Raw genomic sequence first — 19,152 nt, 5'->3', positions numbered from 1 at the left:
TAAAGAATGAAATAAAAGCAGAATGTTAACACTGCCATCAAGGGTAGAGAGAAAATATTCTACAGTCTACACATTCGAGGGTGGCCATGTGGTACACAGCCTAGGCAATAGGGTAGCCCCTACCAGGCCCTCCAACCCTGTTTGGTTTAAGGTAGTCCCTGGAGCTTTGGAATAAGAGGACAACCATCTGTGTACAAGGAGAGCTGTGGACATCTAGAATGGCAAAGGTCAGGGCAGATCCTGGCCCCACACAGGTCAGCTGAGACCTGAGGACTGTGGACATGGCTGTATCAACCCGTCAGAACGACCTCGGCTAGGATGAAAAGCTTCCTGACTTTCCTTCCCTAATTAAGTGGCAGAGGTTCAAAGTGTTAATTAAGTGGAGCAAGACTTTAATAGGGAGGAAAAAGTGACGCTCACTAAACACCTTTTTTTCTCACAGTAGAGATGCCACACAAGTCAGGAACGTGTAACTGCCATCACACGGAGCACAAGAGACGGACTTTTGTTTTAATACAGTGACAATAGGAAAGCCACAAAGTAAAGACACACAGGACAGCAGGGAGGACAGGGCTACTTAAGGAGCTTTGCCACGTTCAGACTGGGCACCACAATCTCCTGGAAGATGGGCACATAGTTGGGGCTCGCTTGCATGGGGCCCTGCTCCAGTGTCTCCATGATGGTCTGCTTCATGTCCCGGCTGGCGTCTCCTCGCAGTGCCAGCAGCGCACCAATATGGTCATCTCTGTGGGAGAAAAGCCAGCATGAGCCTCCATCTCCTCAGCTCCCTCAGTCTGCACGGGTGACACTCAGAGGGTGGGACACTGACAGCCACAAAAGACATCTCTTCTTTTACAGAAGAGAGATACCCAATATTTCATCTTATTTTTTCCCTGAAAATTGTAGAAGAACTTCTACAATTCTGTTCGAACTCCTGGTATCAGGAATGCCTAAGCACAGAAGGGTGGCTCTGGAGGGTTTAGGCCTCTTGCTCTTCTAACAGTGGCAGTGAGACAACCGAGTCACTGTCATCTGTAGAGGATGTGGCAGGTTCCCGGAATCGAGGTCACAAAGGCAGGGCCTGGGGTCTGGAGCCAGCACAGCAGGTAGAGGGACATGGACTAGATATCCCTTTCCTCAGTGTGATACTGAGTACACATGTATGTGAGGAAGTCAGCTTCCTACCTTAGATTGTGGGGTTTAGATCGCTCCAGTGGTCACCAATCCTCCCCAACACCACTCGCCTTGTACAGTTAGAGTGGCCGCCTGACCACCACACATTCAGCCAAACACCACTCGCCTGGTACAGTCAGGCCTGCCGCCTGACCACTACACGTTCCGGCAAGCAAGCTTGGCTACAAGGCAGATACACAAACCTCAGCCAGACTCTGCTAACATCAGAGGTAGGGCTGGTGGATGGCTACGCCCGCACCACCATAGCCCTGCCTACTTTTCTCTTCATATCTAGTTGGCATGCACGCTCTGCCTGACTCCTGATACTCACAGCTCATCTGCCTACGGGGATAGGAATGGCCTGTTGTGCTACCTGCTGACAGAGAGATGCTCAGCCTTTACCTGATGTCTGGATATTTGCTGACCAGAGTTGAGACTTCTAGGTAGAGCAGAGACGGGTCCGTGAGCTTAATGACCTCTGCCACTGCAACGATTGTGTCACAGTGTCCATCTGCATCCTCACCAAATCCCTGGAAAACAGCAGCAGGGTGAGGAACAGCCCTCAAATCTATTCCTTGCAGTAGTGACAGTTTTATCTTGACATCTCCAAATCAGCTTTCAGGCTGGGTACTTTGTTCATCTATGTAAACACTCCAAGATTCATTCATCTGGACCTAGATCAGGGGCCAATCTCATGAGGTGATTTGCTTAGTCACTATTTGGTCTCTAGCCAGAGAAACGGCCTGGTGTGAGGAGTGTCTAGCTATAGACACTTAAGTTAAGGATAGGGTATTGGGAGCCAACCAGAATCACTGAGAGCAAACAGATGAGAAGAGAGGAGCAGGAAGAGATAGATTACTCCATGAAGTTACACATGGCTGCTACCAGAAAAGTCTTGAGAGTTGCCTTATCAAAGTGTCAGCCTCTGTAGAAATGCACTTATCAATTGCGAAGCTCGGCAGACTCTGGACGCAGACCCTCTTCTTGATAGAGAGAACTAGCTGGCCACTAGTTCCTGATGTTCCTGGACCCTATCATCTATCTGGTCTAAGCAGTTCAAGCATAGAAACCAACAGCAAGCTACTAGAGAACTCGGTAACCTGATACCCACCATCCCTGTGCTTAGCTCCCTTCAATACTCACAGATGCCAGCTTCCGGAACAGGAAGCGGAGCTGTTCCGCCTCTCTGACCATCTTCTCAGCACCCTCCTTGCGCTCTTCAGCACTCCGAAAGGAAATACGCTTCTGCATGACAGCCCGCAGGTATTCCACCACCACACGCCTGTGTGCCTCAGCTGTCATCCTCTGTGGAAAAAAAATGTCAGTTGCAGATTCCACCTGCTAGCATACTTAGATGTTCTCATCAAACCTGAGAAGGCCTGCAAACTGGCTGGTGTGCGCCCTTCTTACTGCCAACGACGCAGATGGATTTTTTTTCCTGTTGAGACATAGTTGAACTATATAGTTCAAGCTAACCTCAAACTCACAATAATCCTCCTGTCTCCGCCTCTAGAATACTACACCTGGCCATATATTTGGTAGGATTTTAAAGAAGTACATTAATTTAAAGTTTTGGGCTCTCCTGGCTTCACATGGTGACAGGAGTCGTGACAGGCCAGCTGACAGCACAGCATGCACACAGGGGCAAGAAGGGACCCGCACAACCCGGGTAGCCTTGATGCTTATACTCCATCTGAAAATCAGACAGATTTAAGTCTCCTGGAGAGCCTGCTTCTAGCGTCATTTTTCTAGGGCATCAAATTATCTACAGATGAGCTTCAGTCACCCTAGAGAACAAACCCCAGGCCAGCACTTGCTTGATGTGAACCCTAGGCTCAGGGCCAAGTCCTTTAGAGGCTCCAACTCTGCCTGATCCTGAGACTCTCAACCCAATACGAAGTGGAGCTGCAACAAGGACCTGCCTGAGCCTAACGAGTTTTGGTCTCTTGACTGACAGGATGGGTTAGCAGGAGAAGCTTATCTTAGATGGAGCCCAACAGCAGTACCTCATTCATAAGCTGATTAGAGGAAAACCAAACCACTGTTACCACCACCACCACCACCACCACCACCACCACCACCACCACCACCACCACCACCCTGCACCCTCAGCTAACAAAAACCCCAAACCACAGGCTAAATATCTTGGGATCCTCAGGAAAGACTCAACTGAGAAAATACACCTCTGTAGCATTACAACGCAAAGGAAAAGTCTACAACTAACATGGTACAAGTAGTGGAAAGCTGACTTGTTGAAGCGATTAGATTCCCTCTATGGAGGTAAGGGAGTCTTACTGGAGTGATAGTTAATCAGATCCTTTAATTGTACAGCCACTGATGTGATGGCTGGTGCTTCTAGCCTTTGCTTTGGAGTCAGCTCCCTGTGGGTGGGGTGGGCAACCGTCCCTGGTCCAAATGGAAACTCACGCATAACCACAGACCTTGCAGGCACACTATCACAATGGACTCCCACAAGACTCCAAGGAAGGCAAACAGAAACAAAGAAACAAAACAAAACAAAACAAAACAAAACAAAAGTCACTAACTAAATCAAGCTATAAGCAGGCTTAGACTGGAGCTAAGATATGCCTAAAAGTATATATAATTTCTTCCTTCCTTAAGACCCATCATCTACATATGGAATAAAAATCAGAGATCAAAACACAACAGGAGATAAGCTATTAAGACAGCTGACAAGGACAAGCTCTAGCATGGGTAGAAATGAATGGACCCAAACACTATACCATGGCTGTCAGACCCTGCTAAAAACCAATACACAAATCCTTGAAGGAAACAAAGTAAAAATATAAAAAAACTGATAATTTTGAAAAATAAACAACTACAAAATTTAAAAACAACACGTAACTGCTGGAATGTAAACATACAGGCTTAAGACTACTTAAAAAACCTTTTTGTTGATTCCCTGTGAGTTTACATCATGCCCCCCAGTCCCACTCATCTCCCTGCTCCCTGTATCTGCCCTCTGCCCTTGTAACCCACACCCCATAAAATAAAAAACAAAGAATAAGCAAAACAAAACAAGCATAGAAAACATCGCGTCATGGAAGCTCAGTATGTCACAGTGTATCCCACAGTACACCCCCGTCACACCATCAGTACAGGATTCTTACTAGAACTCCTCTCAGTTATTCTGTTGTTGCCCTGTGTCATGGAGATCCTCTTTGGAACAGGACTGGCCCTTTCACAAGCTTTAGCAGTTCAGAGATGAGGTAGATTTCAGGGTGGATATGGATCTGGGTCTGGATGGTAGCTGCATTAGTCAGAGCTTAGCTCTCTCTCCCCCACACCCACATCACCAGGGTGAGTTCTGCAGCTCTCCCAAGTGCCACAGTCACCCCCATATCCAGACCACCTCACCACTTCAAGGCAGACAAGTGGTGGGGCCAGCTCTCCCTTGTTCTCACCCTCACGGTGGCTTACCTGTGCCCTCAACCCCTGTCCACCCAAGGCCAGCTCTGTTGTGCTTCCCAAGCGATATTCAGGACCTGTTCTGCCCTCCTGGGTGCTGCAAGTGTCATGGGGTAGGAGTAAGGGGCATATAGAGGAATTTCAACCCAGCAATATGGCTGCTCTGATCACATCCAAAGACCTTCTAGGTGGAATGCAGATGCGCCCTTAATACATACTTTTAATCCCAAATGATGAAGGGAAAGTTAGTTTGTAGAAGGATGAACCCATGTTTGAAATTGATGGTTTGTGGTTTTTTTTGTTTTTTTTTTGGGGGGGGTGGGGGGAGACAGACAAAGTGACTAATCAGAGAAAGATTTGACAGACTAGGATATGCCCAACTCTAACAAGAACAGAAGAAAAACTTAGGCTTAGCAAGGGTAGTGCAGAGAGGAGGGGGGCAGTTTTACCAAGAGAGTTATACAGAGACAGTTGGCAGAGACAGAACAACAAAGACAGACAGGTCAAGACAGAACAAGACAGAATGAGAAGGAGCCAGAAGATTAGAACAGATTGCCAAAGTCAGTATGAGGCTAAGTAGAGCAATTAAGTCAGAAGCTAAGAAAAGCCAGTTTGAATCAATCAGCTTGGAGATGAGTTTAAGCCAGGACAGCTGAGTTAAACCAGCCAGCCAGAGTTCAGAAAGAACTAGAAAGGGAGCGCATATTCAGCACTAAGTCTCTGAGGCAGGAAAAATCATTAGCATTCTAGGCCTAGATTAGACTATATAGTGGCTAGAAGGTTTCAGGACTAGGCCTAGGTTAGCAGACAGGCAGTAAATCCCTGAGACAACAATTACATCAGGCAAATACAAGATCTTATTACAAGGGGCATCACCTCTGTGACTGTGCCACCTCACGACAGACAAGTGGTGGGGTCAGATGTCCCACACTCTATCACCACCCCCACACCGCAACCTCCACCATGAGGCCCAGCTCCACTGTGATGCCCAGGCAAGGTGCAGGCCTGCTCTCCCAAATGCTTCAGCCAGTAAGAGGTGGGGCCAGCTCTCTAGAGTGTCACACCAGTGAGGGTTGGGGGTAGTTCCGCACAGGCCTTGGATATCTACATGGTTCCAAGTGGCTGCCCAGACCAGGTACCTCTCCATGGTCTCCAGAGGTAATATGAACTACAGACACCAATACTGAGTACCCCTGCTGCTGGCCGCCCAGACAGCCCTCAACAGCAGCACGGGCTGGGACGTCACCATGGCCTTAGGTAGTGGGGCCGGCTGCTCACATTAGGCTATCTCTTTCCACCCTCACACCTCCAGTTCCATCTGTCTTCGTAACACTCTTCACTTCTCTTTTTCTATCTGTCTACCACATACCTGCACACTGTGGTGGCTCCCACTGCTGACTGGCTGGTGGGCCTCTGGATGTCTTTCCCTCCCAAGCCTTATGGCTTGGTCGCAGACCAGGCTCTGAGACACCCCCACCCCGCACCCTGTAGCACGGTTGTGGGTGGAACTCTTAGACTACTTTTGTAGCTGACTTTCAAAATGATTTTCACGATCTTGGATAAGAAATATTCTGTATGATCCCCCTCCAAAAACAGAATTAACTATAAAAAAGGAGTGAAGTTTGACTACATTAAAAAACAATGCTCCTCCAAAGAACGTTCCATCCCAGCCCATCACCTCATCCTCCTTAGATCGCATCAAGGCTGGCGGGACATCATACGCAGAGAACTACTCTGGCACTGAATTGTAGTCCAGTGACTAAACTCCATTTGCTTACCTTTTTGTATGGCTTTTTAATTTTGGCGAAGTCATTGAAGTAGTCTTCTACGGTGACACAGATGATGTCCACAGCATTTGATCCTAACATCCACTTCTTTGTCATTAGCTCATTCAGATGTTGCTGAAAAACACGAGGTGATTATGCAAACCTTTACCTGGTGCCACATCTGGGATCACCCCTACCTCAGGGTGGTCACTCCCTGGTTGTCCTAGTCAGGGGCTCTACTCCTGCACAAACATCATGACCGAGAAGCAAGTTGGTTAATTCAGCTCACACTTCCACATTGCTGTTCAGCACCAAAGGAAGTCAGGACTGGAACTCACACAGGGCAGGAACCTGGAGGCAGGAGCTGATGCAGAGGCCATGGAGGGATGCTGCTTACTGGCTTGCTTCCCCATGGCTTACTCAGCCTGCTTTCTTATAGAACTCAGGACCACCAACCCAAGGATGGCGCCACCCACAATGGGCCCTCCACACTTGATCACTAATTGAGAAAATGCCTTACAGCTGGATCTCATGGAGGCATTTCCTCAGGGAGGCTCCTTTCTCTGTGATAACTCCAGCTTGTGTCAAGTTGACACAATCAGGACAGTGGGGGTCACACAGATTTTCTGATTGTGGCAGTGATATACTCAGGTTAAAAAAAATAAGCTACTTTTGCATAATCTGCAAGTCTGTTCTTTAAATTTAGGAGCTTTATATTACACATACAAGTTTTCTAAAAACCATTACTAACAACAGGTTATCTATATAATATTGGTTTTTACTTTAATAGTAATCTATTATATGAGCATGTCATAATTTACCCACTCAATTCTCTGATAAACATTTATCTATTTTTCACACTTTGTAATTGCAAATAGTGCTATAGTAAATTTGTATTTTGCAAGTGAAATCCCTTTAGGTTGAATTCCTGAGTCAAAAAGCAAGCAAATTAAAACTCTGATAAATATATCTAAGCTTCATTAGAAAAGCTGCAGAATCAGTTCTACCAGAGCAGAGCCAAGCACTGTGCTCTCCCACCAGGGAATATGTGTTTTCAATCCCTGGCACCAGGCTACGCAACAGCTCACACTAAGTATGGATCCATGTTTCTCTACTGGTAATTCTTCTTCTGTGCAGAGGTCATTTGTACTTTTTGTCTATTTTTGTGTAATGTCTTTTTTTTTTTTTAAATAATCACAAAGACAAGTCTCCTCTTTTCTCAAGTGGCGTGTATGTGCCCTACAAAGAGGCCAGAGGATGCAGGAGTCTTGTTCCATCACTTTCCACCTCATTCTCTCTCAATGACATGTCTCTCAGTGAACCTAGAGTTCACCATTTTGGCTACTCTGGCTGTCTAGCAAGCTCCAGTGGTCTTTTCTTTGTTCTCCATAGCTCTGGGGTTACAGGGATTCATGGCTGTACTCACGGGTACTGAGGATCTAAACTTAGTGAAGCATGATTTGAAAAAAAAGAAAGAAGATCCCTTTACAGCAAGACCCACAGACGGTCAGCTTTTTTTTTAACATATGCCAATTCCTGTCAAGGCATTTAACTTTGCTAGTATCTGTGTTCCAACCTGGCCCTATTGTTGATGGTGCACTATGCTTTTGGTATGAATGAAAATTGTTTTGTTAATGATTTTGGGTGTGTTGTATGTTGGAATTTTGCTCTAAGGGAGGCTGATTTATGTGTCCTGTGAGCTCTCAGCTGAGTTTTGCTCTCGGTTTCCACATACTTGACTTATCATGTAACCTGTTACTGTTTGATACCTGATTACTTCCTAAATTTGCCTAGGAAGGCAGTCAGTGGTCCTGATTGTAGCTTAGTGCAGATGTAAGGGAACATCTCAGCTCACATGTATCAGCTACATGAGGCAGGTGACAGTGTAGTCAGAAGAACATGAAACTCCCCAACCCCCTGCCACACCATGGGAGCCCTAGGGGTGGAGCCAAGCTCACCTCTAGATCCAGGAAGACCTCCTCTAGCAGACTGCTGCAGCCTTCCTTAGCAATGGCATCTAGAATCCCATCCATGCTGGGCTGACTCTGACACAGGCTTTCCTCTGTTTCGGGTTTTAGGTATTTTCTTTTCAGACTGATGATGGATTCTCTGCAGGGAAGCAGCAGTAGCTCAGGGGAAGAGCTCTAGGCCTGCCTGCTCTCTGCCCACCCTGCCCCGCACAGCGCTTACTTGAAGCTATGCCTGCCTGCTCTCTGCCCACCCTGCCCCGCACAGCGCTTACTTGAAGGTCTGGCAGTTATTGATGATGGCGACCATGTACTGCACGTAACAGTGTGGGTGCTGCCGGTTTCTCAGGTGCTCCTCTTTGTAAAGCTGGGCTTCCTCTTTGTATCTGAAATTACATTGGGGATCCCAGAGCTGTCTACAGTGCCGGGTAGACATCATGGCTGTCAGGGGCCTCATGGCACCACTTTGGGACCAGAGGAATCTTTAAGCATAAACATTCTTTTGGATAATCATATCAATGGTAGAGGAGAGAGTCAATCATGTTAAATGAATTTTAAAAATAATTTCTGTAGCAGGCTTTGAAATATGGTTTGGTATCCTGACACGAAGATACTGTGAAACGCATGACCGTTACTAGAAAAGTATTTCATGAACCAGGTACCCACAACTCCTATAACAGGACTAGAGAGGTGACTCGGTAGGTGAGGTACTTGCCCAAAGCCTGTCTACCTGAGGTAGATCCCTGAAACTCACATAAAGGTGGAAGGAGAGAACCAACCGCACAAAGTTGTCCTCTGATTTTCTCACATATACCACGGCACAAAACCTTCCACAAAACCCTCATCAGTGTGAGAAACATTACCAGACAACACCTGATAAGATGAAGAAATGAATCAAAAAATAACCAGAGTCTTGAGATATCTGGAAAACAAACACCTAGGGTGCCACTGTGGCATTCTGTATATTTTTTTGACTCATTAACCTCAAACTGTTAACTAGTGGGGAAGATCTACACACTTATTCTGATTTTGCCCATCTGTGGTTCAAGATCAACCAAGGGGGGAAAAAATCCACTTCATAGAAGGCCCCACCTCAAAAATGAAGTGACTGACTTGGAAGTGACGCTGAGAAATGACAGCTTTGGGAGAGCTCAGCAATGACTCCATAAATGGACTGAGGAGCTCAGCTACAATTCTATGGGTGGAATGTGGAGATCAGTTATGGCCCTGGGACTGAGAGGAATCAAATCAGGATCCCTCGGTGGGTAGCAGATGGAACTCTAAGGAAGGGAGGAGCCTGGCTGGCAACTGGGCTGTCAGAGACATGACATCTGACCACGCACACTGAAGACGTGTTGGTGAGTAAAAAGAGACCACGCCGGCTTCTTGAGAGCTTCCTAGTGAAGAGGGAGAGGAGCAGCCTCATGCTCCAGAAGCCTACATACTTAGACCACAGTGACACACAGGCCTGCCAACCTAGTAGTTGAGACGACGAACTTTAATATAAGATGTCAGATACCTACTACATGACTGATATTGTTGTGGTTCTAACAGAGAATCTGGGACTCAGACAGCAACATCTGGGCATCAGAGTGATAGAAGGGAGGCACAGAAGAGAACAGGCATGTGAGGATGGCCTAGAAGACTTGGGCACTATGATGGGAGGACAGAGCTCATGGGATTCTTCTGTCCAGACTTGAACATCGTTATGTGAACAATTCACAGGGAAAGGCCCACTGGAAAACAGTATGTCACATGCCCCATCTGATTAGGATATTTTCATTTTTGCATCTTCTTCTTTTTTAAATATTTTTGCATCTCTGAACAACAAAAGGGGCTAACCTTTGAAAAATGGCATCCTAGAATCAACAGGTTTTATTCTTAATTTTAAAACACATAATTTGTAATTCAGATTACTGGCAAAAATACATACCTACTTAGGAAAGAATTCATTTGCTGAAGACACAAAACTAATACCTTTGTTTTCAAATCTTCACTTATTTGAGCAGCAACTTGAAGATTCTGTTCAAACATCTAAAAATTGAAAAAAGGAGACACAAAAGGAGAACAACAGCATAAAAGAACAGGGCATTAAGAATTGTGAAACAGTATTATAAAAGCATAGAATAATGTTCCCATTAATAAAATTCTACCTGGGACATCCTTCTCCAAGGTCTGCCTGGTTAGTCTGCCTGACTCTTTTTTCTCTCACATTCTCTTCAACCTGCTAGATTTAGTCTGGAGTCCTCATCTAGTGCCCTGGCCTAGTCTGGTCACCCCTGTTGCACCTCAAACAACCTCTAGGCATCTCCCATGATCTACTCTCCCTGCTCTTAACTCACAGGCCCCTACCATACAATATTCAACCTCTCACTGAGCTAGATCTCCTCTCACACCCCAAGCCTGGACCAGAACACACATTCTTTACAGCGGTCCCGTCTCCTTCGTCCACATGCTTTCATTCCTACCAAGCCATTTCCAACCTCCAGATCCAGCCTGCCTATGTATCCTGTTCGCTCTTCTACCCCAACCTGCCCTGTCTCAGCAGACACAGAACTAACAAAAGAAGTCTATATGCCCAGAACTCATCACAAAAATACAAACAATATCTCTTCTCCAAAACCTATCACACCTTATAAAAATGCTTGTCAATAAGAATTGCCTATATGAAAATCAGGAAATAGAATTCAAAAGAACACATAAACTTCATCAAATAACTCAAGGAACTTAAAGAAGACACAAAGAAGCATCTCAATGAAATTACATACAAAAAACTTGTACCTGAATAATGCCCAAGAAAATACAAACATAAGGCTGATGGAAATGCTGGAGACAGCCCAGACTGGAAAAACAGAATTCAGTAAAAATAAAGAAAAAGAAAGAGAAGATCCAACTTACAGAATAAAAAATGAACAGGGAGATAATAGATACTAAAAAAAGTCAGATTATTAAAAGGGAATACTTTAAAAATCTGTACTTCATTAAGATGAAATTAATTTCTAGATTTAGCAAAACCATCAAAATTAAACCAAGATGTCAATAACTCATACCAAATGAGAAAATTGAAATAATAAAGAAATTCTAGGATCAGATGGATTCACAGATGAAGTACACCAGACCAGACTTTCAGTGAATGAAGTTCTACAGTCAATCATTCTTTAAAAATCTGAGGGGGCGGTGAGGAGAGATGGAAGGGGGGAAGGGGGAGGGGGGAGGGGAGGAGAACTTCTATCAAGCTAGTGTCACTCTAAGACTAAGACAGGTAACGACAGCAACAACAACAGCAACAGCAACAACAACAACAACAGCAACAACAGAAACTAAAGCCCAATACGTCTGATGAACACAGATTCAAATAAAATAATTGCAGAGAATACAGATAGAGCAAAAAGATGACCAAGCTAGATTTACCCCTGAAATGCAGGGATATTCAACATACACAGTTCAATAAATTTAAGAAACCACATAAATGGATTTAAAGACAAAAATCACATGCTCATCTCAACAGATCTAGGTGAAGCCTTTGAAGGGTGTGGGTGCAGTGGTGGCATCTACACATTGGCGATAACCAGCACTCTGCTCTGTCTCTGTGTCTGTGTCTCTGCCTGCATCAGGAATGTAAGCCTGTGAGTCAGGACGTAAAGCGCTCAGCTACTGTGCCAGCACCATGATGCTGCCAAGTCCCCGCCACGCTGATGGACCAAACGCACCGAACCTCCGCACTGTAAGCAAGTCCCCAATTAAATGCTTTCTTTAGTAAGAGCTGCCTTTGTCATGGCGTCTTTTCCCAGCAAAAGAGAACAGTGACTAAGAAGTACAGGTAAGTGTAGGCCTCACCCTTCCTTAAGAAAATTTCTCTTTGCTAGAGATGGAGACCATTACAGAAAACTGTAAATAATCAAAACCCAGAGTTGTGGAGCCCAGTCCCAACTGATACATCTACCACAATCACCTGGATCAGGGATCGCTGTGTAGAGAGGGAGGTAAGACTGCAAGAGCCAAAGAGATAGAAGTTTGCTGTGAGACGGTGTCTCCTAGAAATGTCAGAAGTTATACCAGTGAAGTCTCACTAACATGGCTGCCAAAACATACCCTGAACAAGGACAGTACCAACAGACATGCTAACTCGGATGAGAGAAAGCTCACGAGGCCTCAACTCTAGACAAAGAACTAGGGGCAATTATGGAATGCTGAGAGTAGGAGAAAAAGTCTTCCTAGGGAGGAACTACTAGTTATCCAATATGGTGAGCTCTGAAAACATACATCCAAGTAACATTTTGCAGACTAAGCAGGTTGTATTTATGACATAAAACATATATGTATAGCCATACACATAAATGTATATAACACCAATTAATAAAAAAAGAGGCCATGAATTTGAAAGACAATAAGGAGGGTATATGGGACAGTCTGGAAGGAGAAAATGGAAGGAGGAAATGATGCAATTATATTATAATCTCAAAAAAGAAAGTATATAATTAATAAAAAAAATTATCTGGCAGTTGGAATAGTCCAAATTCAAAGACAAAAATAAAAGTATCTGAAAAACAATGGAGTTAAACAATTTTTCCAGTGGGGAAAAAAGCCTAGCACACATTTTACTAATTACCTTCAGTTGGAGTTCTAGCACAGGGAAATATTTACCCTTTCATTATAACCATGCGGTGATAAAGTGACCAGAGGGCTGACAAAGAGGTGGGGCCAGGAGGATGGTTATGTGCACTTATGTGCGAGATTAAACTTAATTATGTGGCACTCTGAAGACAAGTCTTGACCATTTCCCAGCATGGAACGTAAAAGAGCGCAGAACAGGAGCACCAGGTACAACCAATAGAATTAACCTCTAGTGCAGACCCAAAAAGATCTCAAGCGACTCTGGGTAACACTACTTGGTAAGTGTAAGTCTGAGCCTCAGTTTCTTTAGCTCTAGAAAGCAGAGACAGAGGTATCAGGGAAAGCATGTTCTTACATCTACTTTATGAAGTCTAAGATATTGGCTGTCTATGAAGCCAACGGATCCTATTAACCACATGGGCCCCCGGACCTTTAATAGGGCTTATACCTGGAATACAATGGCAGGAAGTGTCGTCTGATAATAGCCGTCCTGGTCTGCTTCCGGCTCCGTCTCTTTGCTCCAGTCTTTCTTGTCTGTCTCCAGTGCTTTCCGAAGCCAGGCAATGATGTTGGACTAGGAGTTTGATATTATGGGAAAGGAAAGAACAAGCTCTGAGTTATACCAACATCCTCTCGGTAGCTCTTGTAAGCTGCACAGACTAGATACAGCTTTGCACAGCAATCCTTGCTTCCAAGCACAGAGCCTGCTAGAGCAGGCTCTTCTCATGCAGTTCACTGGGGTGCAGCGCTCATGCTGGTCTTTTCATATGTGGACCACCAAAACACTAACTATAGATAAAGAGGGAAAGGATCAAGAGGGCTATTGGTGAACATTATGCTGGAGGACAAAACCAGATGTCCAGCATCTGATGGTTAGGCCTAGGACATTAGAGAACAGACTCGTTAGCCCAGTCATCTCAGGCCACAGCAGAACACAGCTCTGCAGACCTCAGGGACTCTCAGAGGGAGCTCAGATGCCATCTTGTTTACTATTCCCTCTTACTGAGGCTGTCTAATGGTTCTGAGTCTCATGTGAGACTGGCCCCTTGGTCCTCAAATTGTCACCCCACCCTGGAACACAGTATGAATTGGTTCATAGCCTTGCCAGGCAAATGGCTGGCAGAGGTTGGCTCCTCCAGCAGAAAAGCTTCGTGTATTTGTGAAATCCATTCATATAAGCTCCAGACCCAGGCCAGAGTCTTACAGAAAGTGGACATGCCCAGACCATTTGAGGGATGGCTAGTCTACTGAGGAGAGCTAGCTCAGGTGTCTCACCACATTACAGACAGACAACCGCCACAGCACGTTCTGGCCCTGCAACCCAATTCTACTCACCGTGAGTGTTGACATGTATGTGTCGAGCAGCTCAGAGACCACGTTTGGTGAGAGGAGCGGTTCCAGGGCATTAACGTCCACCTCTGGGGCCAGCTCCACATTCCCCATCATCTCTGCACTGCAGTGAAAAGCAGGTGTAAGCGGCAAACCACAGCGGACACTCAAACACTCTCAAGGGAGTCTACTGTTCAGCTAGACATGTGAACGCACACCCTAGAGATCTCAGTGCTGACACTTCCACAAAGTCAGGAAGAACAGCAGGGCTCATACATGGAAAACACAGAATGAAAAGTCAAGTCTTTGAGTCACTCCATGATGTCACCATGCAGGCTATACAGTCACTTAGGTAATCTCAATATGGCCTCTTCACATTGTGCCAGATGCACAGGGGGCTTGCACTCAAATGCAGGAAGTAGTCCACAAAGGTCTGTCTGTCTTAACTCGCTGTGCTCTAGAGCTGAGGTCAGGACCATACAAACAGAAATTATCCAATCATCACACTTCATTAAGAAGACAATGGACAAGTACTGTTATTTGGAACACTAAGCACTGTCATGAAAGTAATTCCTACAGGAGGGTGAGACTAAGGCAAGAGATAAATGTTATTGAAGGAGACGTTTGAAAGTAAAGAAAGATAACATTCATTTTACTGTGCAGAGGGCAGGGAAACATGCTAAGTTTCATAGAAAATATATTTGTGCATGCAACTGGGCTCACCAAAGTCTAGGACTCATCACTCAAAACACCTATAGCATTATACTACACACTCAAATATATATTGGAATAGCATTCCTTCTGAGTGAAAAAGAACTTCACAAAAACGGTTATCTGTAACCAAAACCTCAATGCTCTGTGTTTCCAGTGGAAAAATGGCTTACCTTCTCCAGGGCCCAGTGTAGTAAAGCACACATGATCAATGTGAAGAGAACTCTTAAGTGCAAAGACACTTTCAGCATGGCTCAAGAGAAACAAATCTAAGCCAGAGACCTGCCAAGTTCCATGAACACACATCGCAGTCCAGTATACTGATCTGGGTAAGAACCCAGGCTCCAGCTTTGAATCTTTCTCCCCCTGCTGCCAGCCATGAGAAGTAAAAATATCATCCCCTCTGTACCTCAGCCACCAAATGGAGGTGGTCACTGTGTACCACCTGTCTCGTGTACATGTGACTGGGTTCACAACAGTCTAGGACACATGGCATACGATGGTCTAGGCTATACAACATGAAAGGCGACAGAACGGAATAATGGTGGTTATTTGGACCTCATAAAGTGGCAAAGGCATAAATTCCAGCCATACGTATAAATGCTATAAAATAGCAGGGCTGGAGAGATGGCTCAGTGGCTAAGAACACTTGCTGTTCTTCTGATGATCTGAGTTCACTTCTCAGCACCCATGGCAGGCAGCGCACAACCATTTGTAATTCCAGTTTCAGAGAACCCAACAGCTCTGGCGCCTGAAGGCGCCTGCACTCACATACACATAACTGTACGTGGACACATCCATACCTCCATACGATTAAGAGTAATAAATAATAAAGTACACGGGTTTTAAAGATTACCTAGTAATGCTTATCATCCATGCCTACAACTTCATCCTGCTCACAGCTCTCTGTGCTGAGGTATGGAACCGCTCCACTGTAAACGGTCAAACCACACACATACAAAATAATCCTCGCTGTTAAAGTCACGCGCTCTCTCCACGGTGACAAGAAGGTCAAAATAAAGACAGTCAGTATATTATTCATCACTGTTTTCTATTCTTAAAAGTTAAAATTAATAACCACTTTAATTTCCAATAATAATTAGTAACCAATTTAATTTAATCTTAAAGCATCTCATGATAGCCTCCCACTGACATGTTTTTCAAAGTCCACCTTTAACTACTTCATGCAAAAGTGACTCAGTTCCTTCACATAAAACGATGGTCTAGGGGTTGGGGATTTAGCTCAGTGGTAGAGTGCTTGCCTAGGAAGCGCAAGGCCCTGGGTTCGGTCCCCAGCTCCGAAAAAAAAATAGAACCAAAAAAAAAAAAAAACAAAAAACAAAAACCGATGGTCTCACGCAGCAATGCAAACGGAGTAACTGACTTTTCTATACAGTTTACATACTTTCTATATATTCTTGTGGCTACTTCTTTAAGATAGGTCCTGCTATTCTTTTCAGGCTGTGCTCAGACCGTCTTCCTACTCAGGCTCTTGAGTTTGGGAACTACAGTTATGGGCTGCTAAGATGGCGTACAACTGTTTGTACGTGAATGACTAACCATTACAGTGTACTGGTGGGAAAGAAAGCCTGGTGATCTCTTCATCAGCCTGGTGACTCTGAAAAAGTCACTGAATTTCCTAGGGCTATGTGCTCCCAACCTATAAAATGTCCCAAAACTATACTTGTCCCAGGGAGTCACTGTGAAGAATACACGCTGTGAGCACAGAAAATAATCAACACCGGGTCCACAACAGAGAGCTCAAGGGAGACGGGGGAGACCATGGAGGAAAATCGTACCCACGTGACAGGCTAGCTCGGCCTCAAGGATAAGTCACCAACAGGCAGAACAGAAAGACCTTCACAAGCCAGAAAGAGGCTTAAAATGCATGAAACCATTTGTAAACTGTTGGTTAGTGTGCAAAAGCAGAACAAAAGAAGTTTCTAGATAAAAAGACACATAGGCATAAAATCAGTTCTACCTGGTGTAGGTATTTAGGACCCAGGTCAAGAGGCTCACAATCTCGTTGGCCTCAAGGTCCTCTGAGGCGAGGTCCTGCATCCGAATGCTCAAGGCCTGGTGGTACATGCTCAGGAGGTTCTTAAAGATGTCATAGTGAGGAGGGAAGCACTGCACCAGCAGGTTCTTGGCGATGACGAGGTCATCCAGGACGTACTTCCTAATGATCTCCAGGTGGCGCACGAGCCACATCTTGTCAGATTCTCTGGTGTCCGCCTGCGTGCCTTCGATTCTAGTCGTCACAGTTCTGTCCAAGACGGCAAACATTTTTTCCTTCCAGTTTTTGGGCCTTCCAGGAGGAACAAACCCAGTTTGCTTTTTTCGATCAAGTATCCGCCTGTCAATTTTTTCTTCCCTTTCAATGATCCTGACCACGGAGACCAGCAAGGTGGGATCCCGGCGGACAGTGACCAGCGATCTTTGCAGCACCATCCATAGCTGCTTGGCCAGCTCGTCAGAGAGCCCCTGTGTGCTACCGAAGTAGCCATGAATGAGGGTCATGTCCCGTTTGTTCCCACTGTCCATGCGGTACTGCTCACACATTAGCCCATCCCGGGAGCACTCCAGATCCATTAGCTTCCGGTGGGCCTGCAGGAGAGCCCCTTGCTCGATGAGATCTTGGGTCTCCCTCACAATCTCAGGCACTAGAAAAAGGTACAAGTTGACTCAGTGAAAACACAGAGATGACAGCAGGTAAAGCAGGAGGCACCTGGTGTCCATCTTCCTACCTGGACAGCAGCCCTGACAGATCCTAATGATGGTTTTGAACTCTTGAGTCTGTGGAAGACTGGCAATTTTCACAAACTTAGATATAAAAGGCCTGATGGAAATGGAGTAATTATGGTCCATTCAGCTACATATGCTCTGTTTGTCTAAGGCAGTGGACACCATCTTTCCAGAGCTAACGTAGGCTTCAGAAAAAAAACCATGCTTCATGTGTGTTCTGATTATTGACTGCTGCCTCTGTTTTATAGCCACCATTACTGAGGTAAATTCCAGGAAATAAGGAGAATGGCTACCTTCCTTTCTCTGATTTTCTTTCTATCCCTTTGGAAGTCTAACAGATAAGGACATTCAAAAGCACCCATGTGTGTGCATGTATCCCTACGTATGCTTAGGCAGGTTCCAGGACCCAGGCTTAGAATGTTAGAATCAAATGCCTAAAGCAAAACCACAAAGAACACTACGAGCATGCCACACTCAATAAATACTCAAAAATAAATCAGTACGCCTGCTTCAGAAAAGACCTGACGGCAGGTCTACTAGACACAAACGTTAAAACAACCATTTAACTGAAGTGGGCACAAGGGGAATTTGAGCAGGCAGGAGGTGGAACCGAAACTGTTAAGAGAGGCTCTGGCAATTACCAGGAACAGAAGGAAAAAGGCTAAAGAAAGTAGACAGAGCCCAGAAGAACCCATAGACCTGTAAGGCAGGCCAGCATGTATACTGTGGTGGCCTCCAGGGAAGAAGATGGTAGACAGAAGAAGATGTGAACATGTCATCAAGCAAGGCAGTGAACCTGCAAGTCAGGGGCCCACACTAGGTCATGGCGCTGTGACAGCAGTGAGAGAAGACACTTGTATCAGAACAGGTACCCTAAAGAGTGTCACTAGTAAATTTCTTATCAAAAATTTTGGATGCCAGATGTATCTGGCACTAAATACATTGTATTTAATATTAAAAAATATTTTTAGATACACTGAAAGTACTAAAAAAATACTATCAACTAGCAATGGCTTTTCTTCTTTTTTTCTTTCTTCTTTTTTATTATTCTCTGAGACAGGTTCTCAATCTGTAGCCCACACCGAACTCAGACATGCAATAATCTTCCTACCTCAGCCCTCACATGCTGAACTAACAATTGTGAGCCACCGAGCCCCACTGTCACTAAGAATCTTTTATCCAGCAATACTATCGTTCAAAAGTGAGTGAGAAATTAGGATTCCAAAATAAGAGAAAGCTGAAAAACCTTTATAGTTAGACCTGTGTGTAGGACACACTAGAGGGAATCCTGTGGGGAAAAAGAAAAGACATTAGACAGACAGTAACTTGTAAAATGACAATAACTGAGAGTTGCAAAGAAATTCCAGCCAGGAATGGTGACATGCACCCGTAGTTCCAAGCAGTTGTGGTGTAGAGGA

General features: G+C 45.0%; 1 protein-coding gene across 3 annotated transcripts in view; it reads right to left on the bottom strand.

Annotated features, from left to right (window-relative positions):
• Positions 1-489: 489 nt before the first annotated feature.
• Positions 490-19,152, bottom strand: part of Exoc3 (exocyst complex component 3) — a 30,818-nt gene continuing 12,155 nt past the window's right edge. For 2 of the 3 annotated variants that reach the window (XM_087630939.1, XM_087630968.1), the window contains exons 4-13: positions 16,971-17,652; positions 14,285-14,402; positions 13,398-13,523; positions 10,269-10,369; positions 8,611-8,721; positions 8,327-8,477; positions 6,381-6,503; positions 2,317-2,478; positions 1,576-1,703; positions 490-745 (exon numbers count right to left, since the gene is read on the bottom strand). In XM_087630939.1, coding sequence (XP_087487065.1) covers positions 574-745; positions 1,576-1,703; positions 2,317-2,478; positions 6,381-6,503; positions 8,327-8,477; positions 8,611-8,721; positions 10,269-10,369; positions 13,398-13,523; positions 14,285-14,402; positions 16,971-17,652 — 1,874 coding nt within the window. In that variant the 3' untranslated portion in view covers positions 490-573. 3 annotated transcript variants of the gene reach the window in all.

This window comes from Rattus norvegicus, chromosome 1 (assembly GCF_021556685.1).
Source record: "Rattus norvegicus strain SHRSP/BbbUtx chromosome 1, alternate assembly SHRSP_T2T, whole genome shotgun sequence".
NCBI lineage: Eukaryota > Metazoa > Chordata > Mammalia > Rodentia > Muridae > Rattus > Rattus norvegicus.
This window is presented reverse-complemented; position numbering and strand designations above follow the sequence as displayed.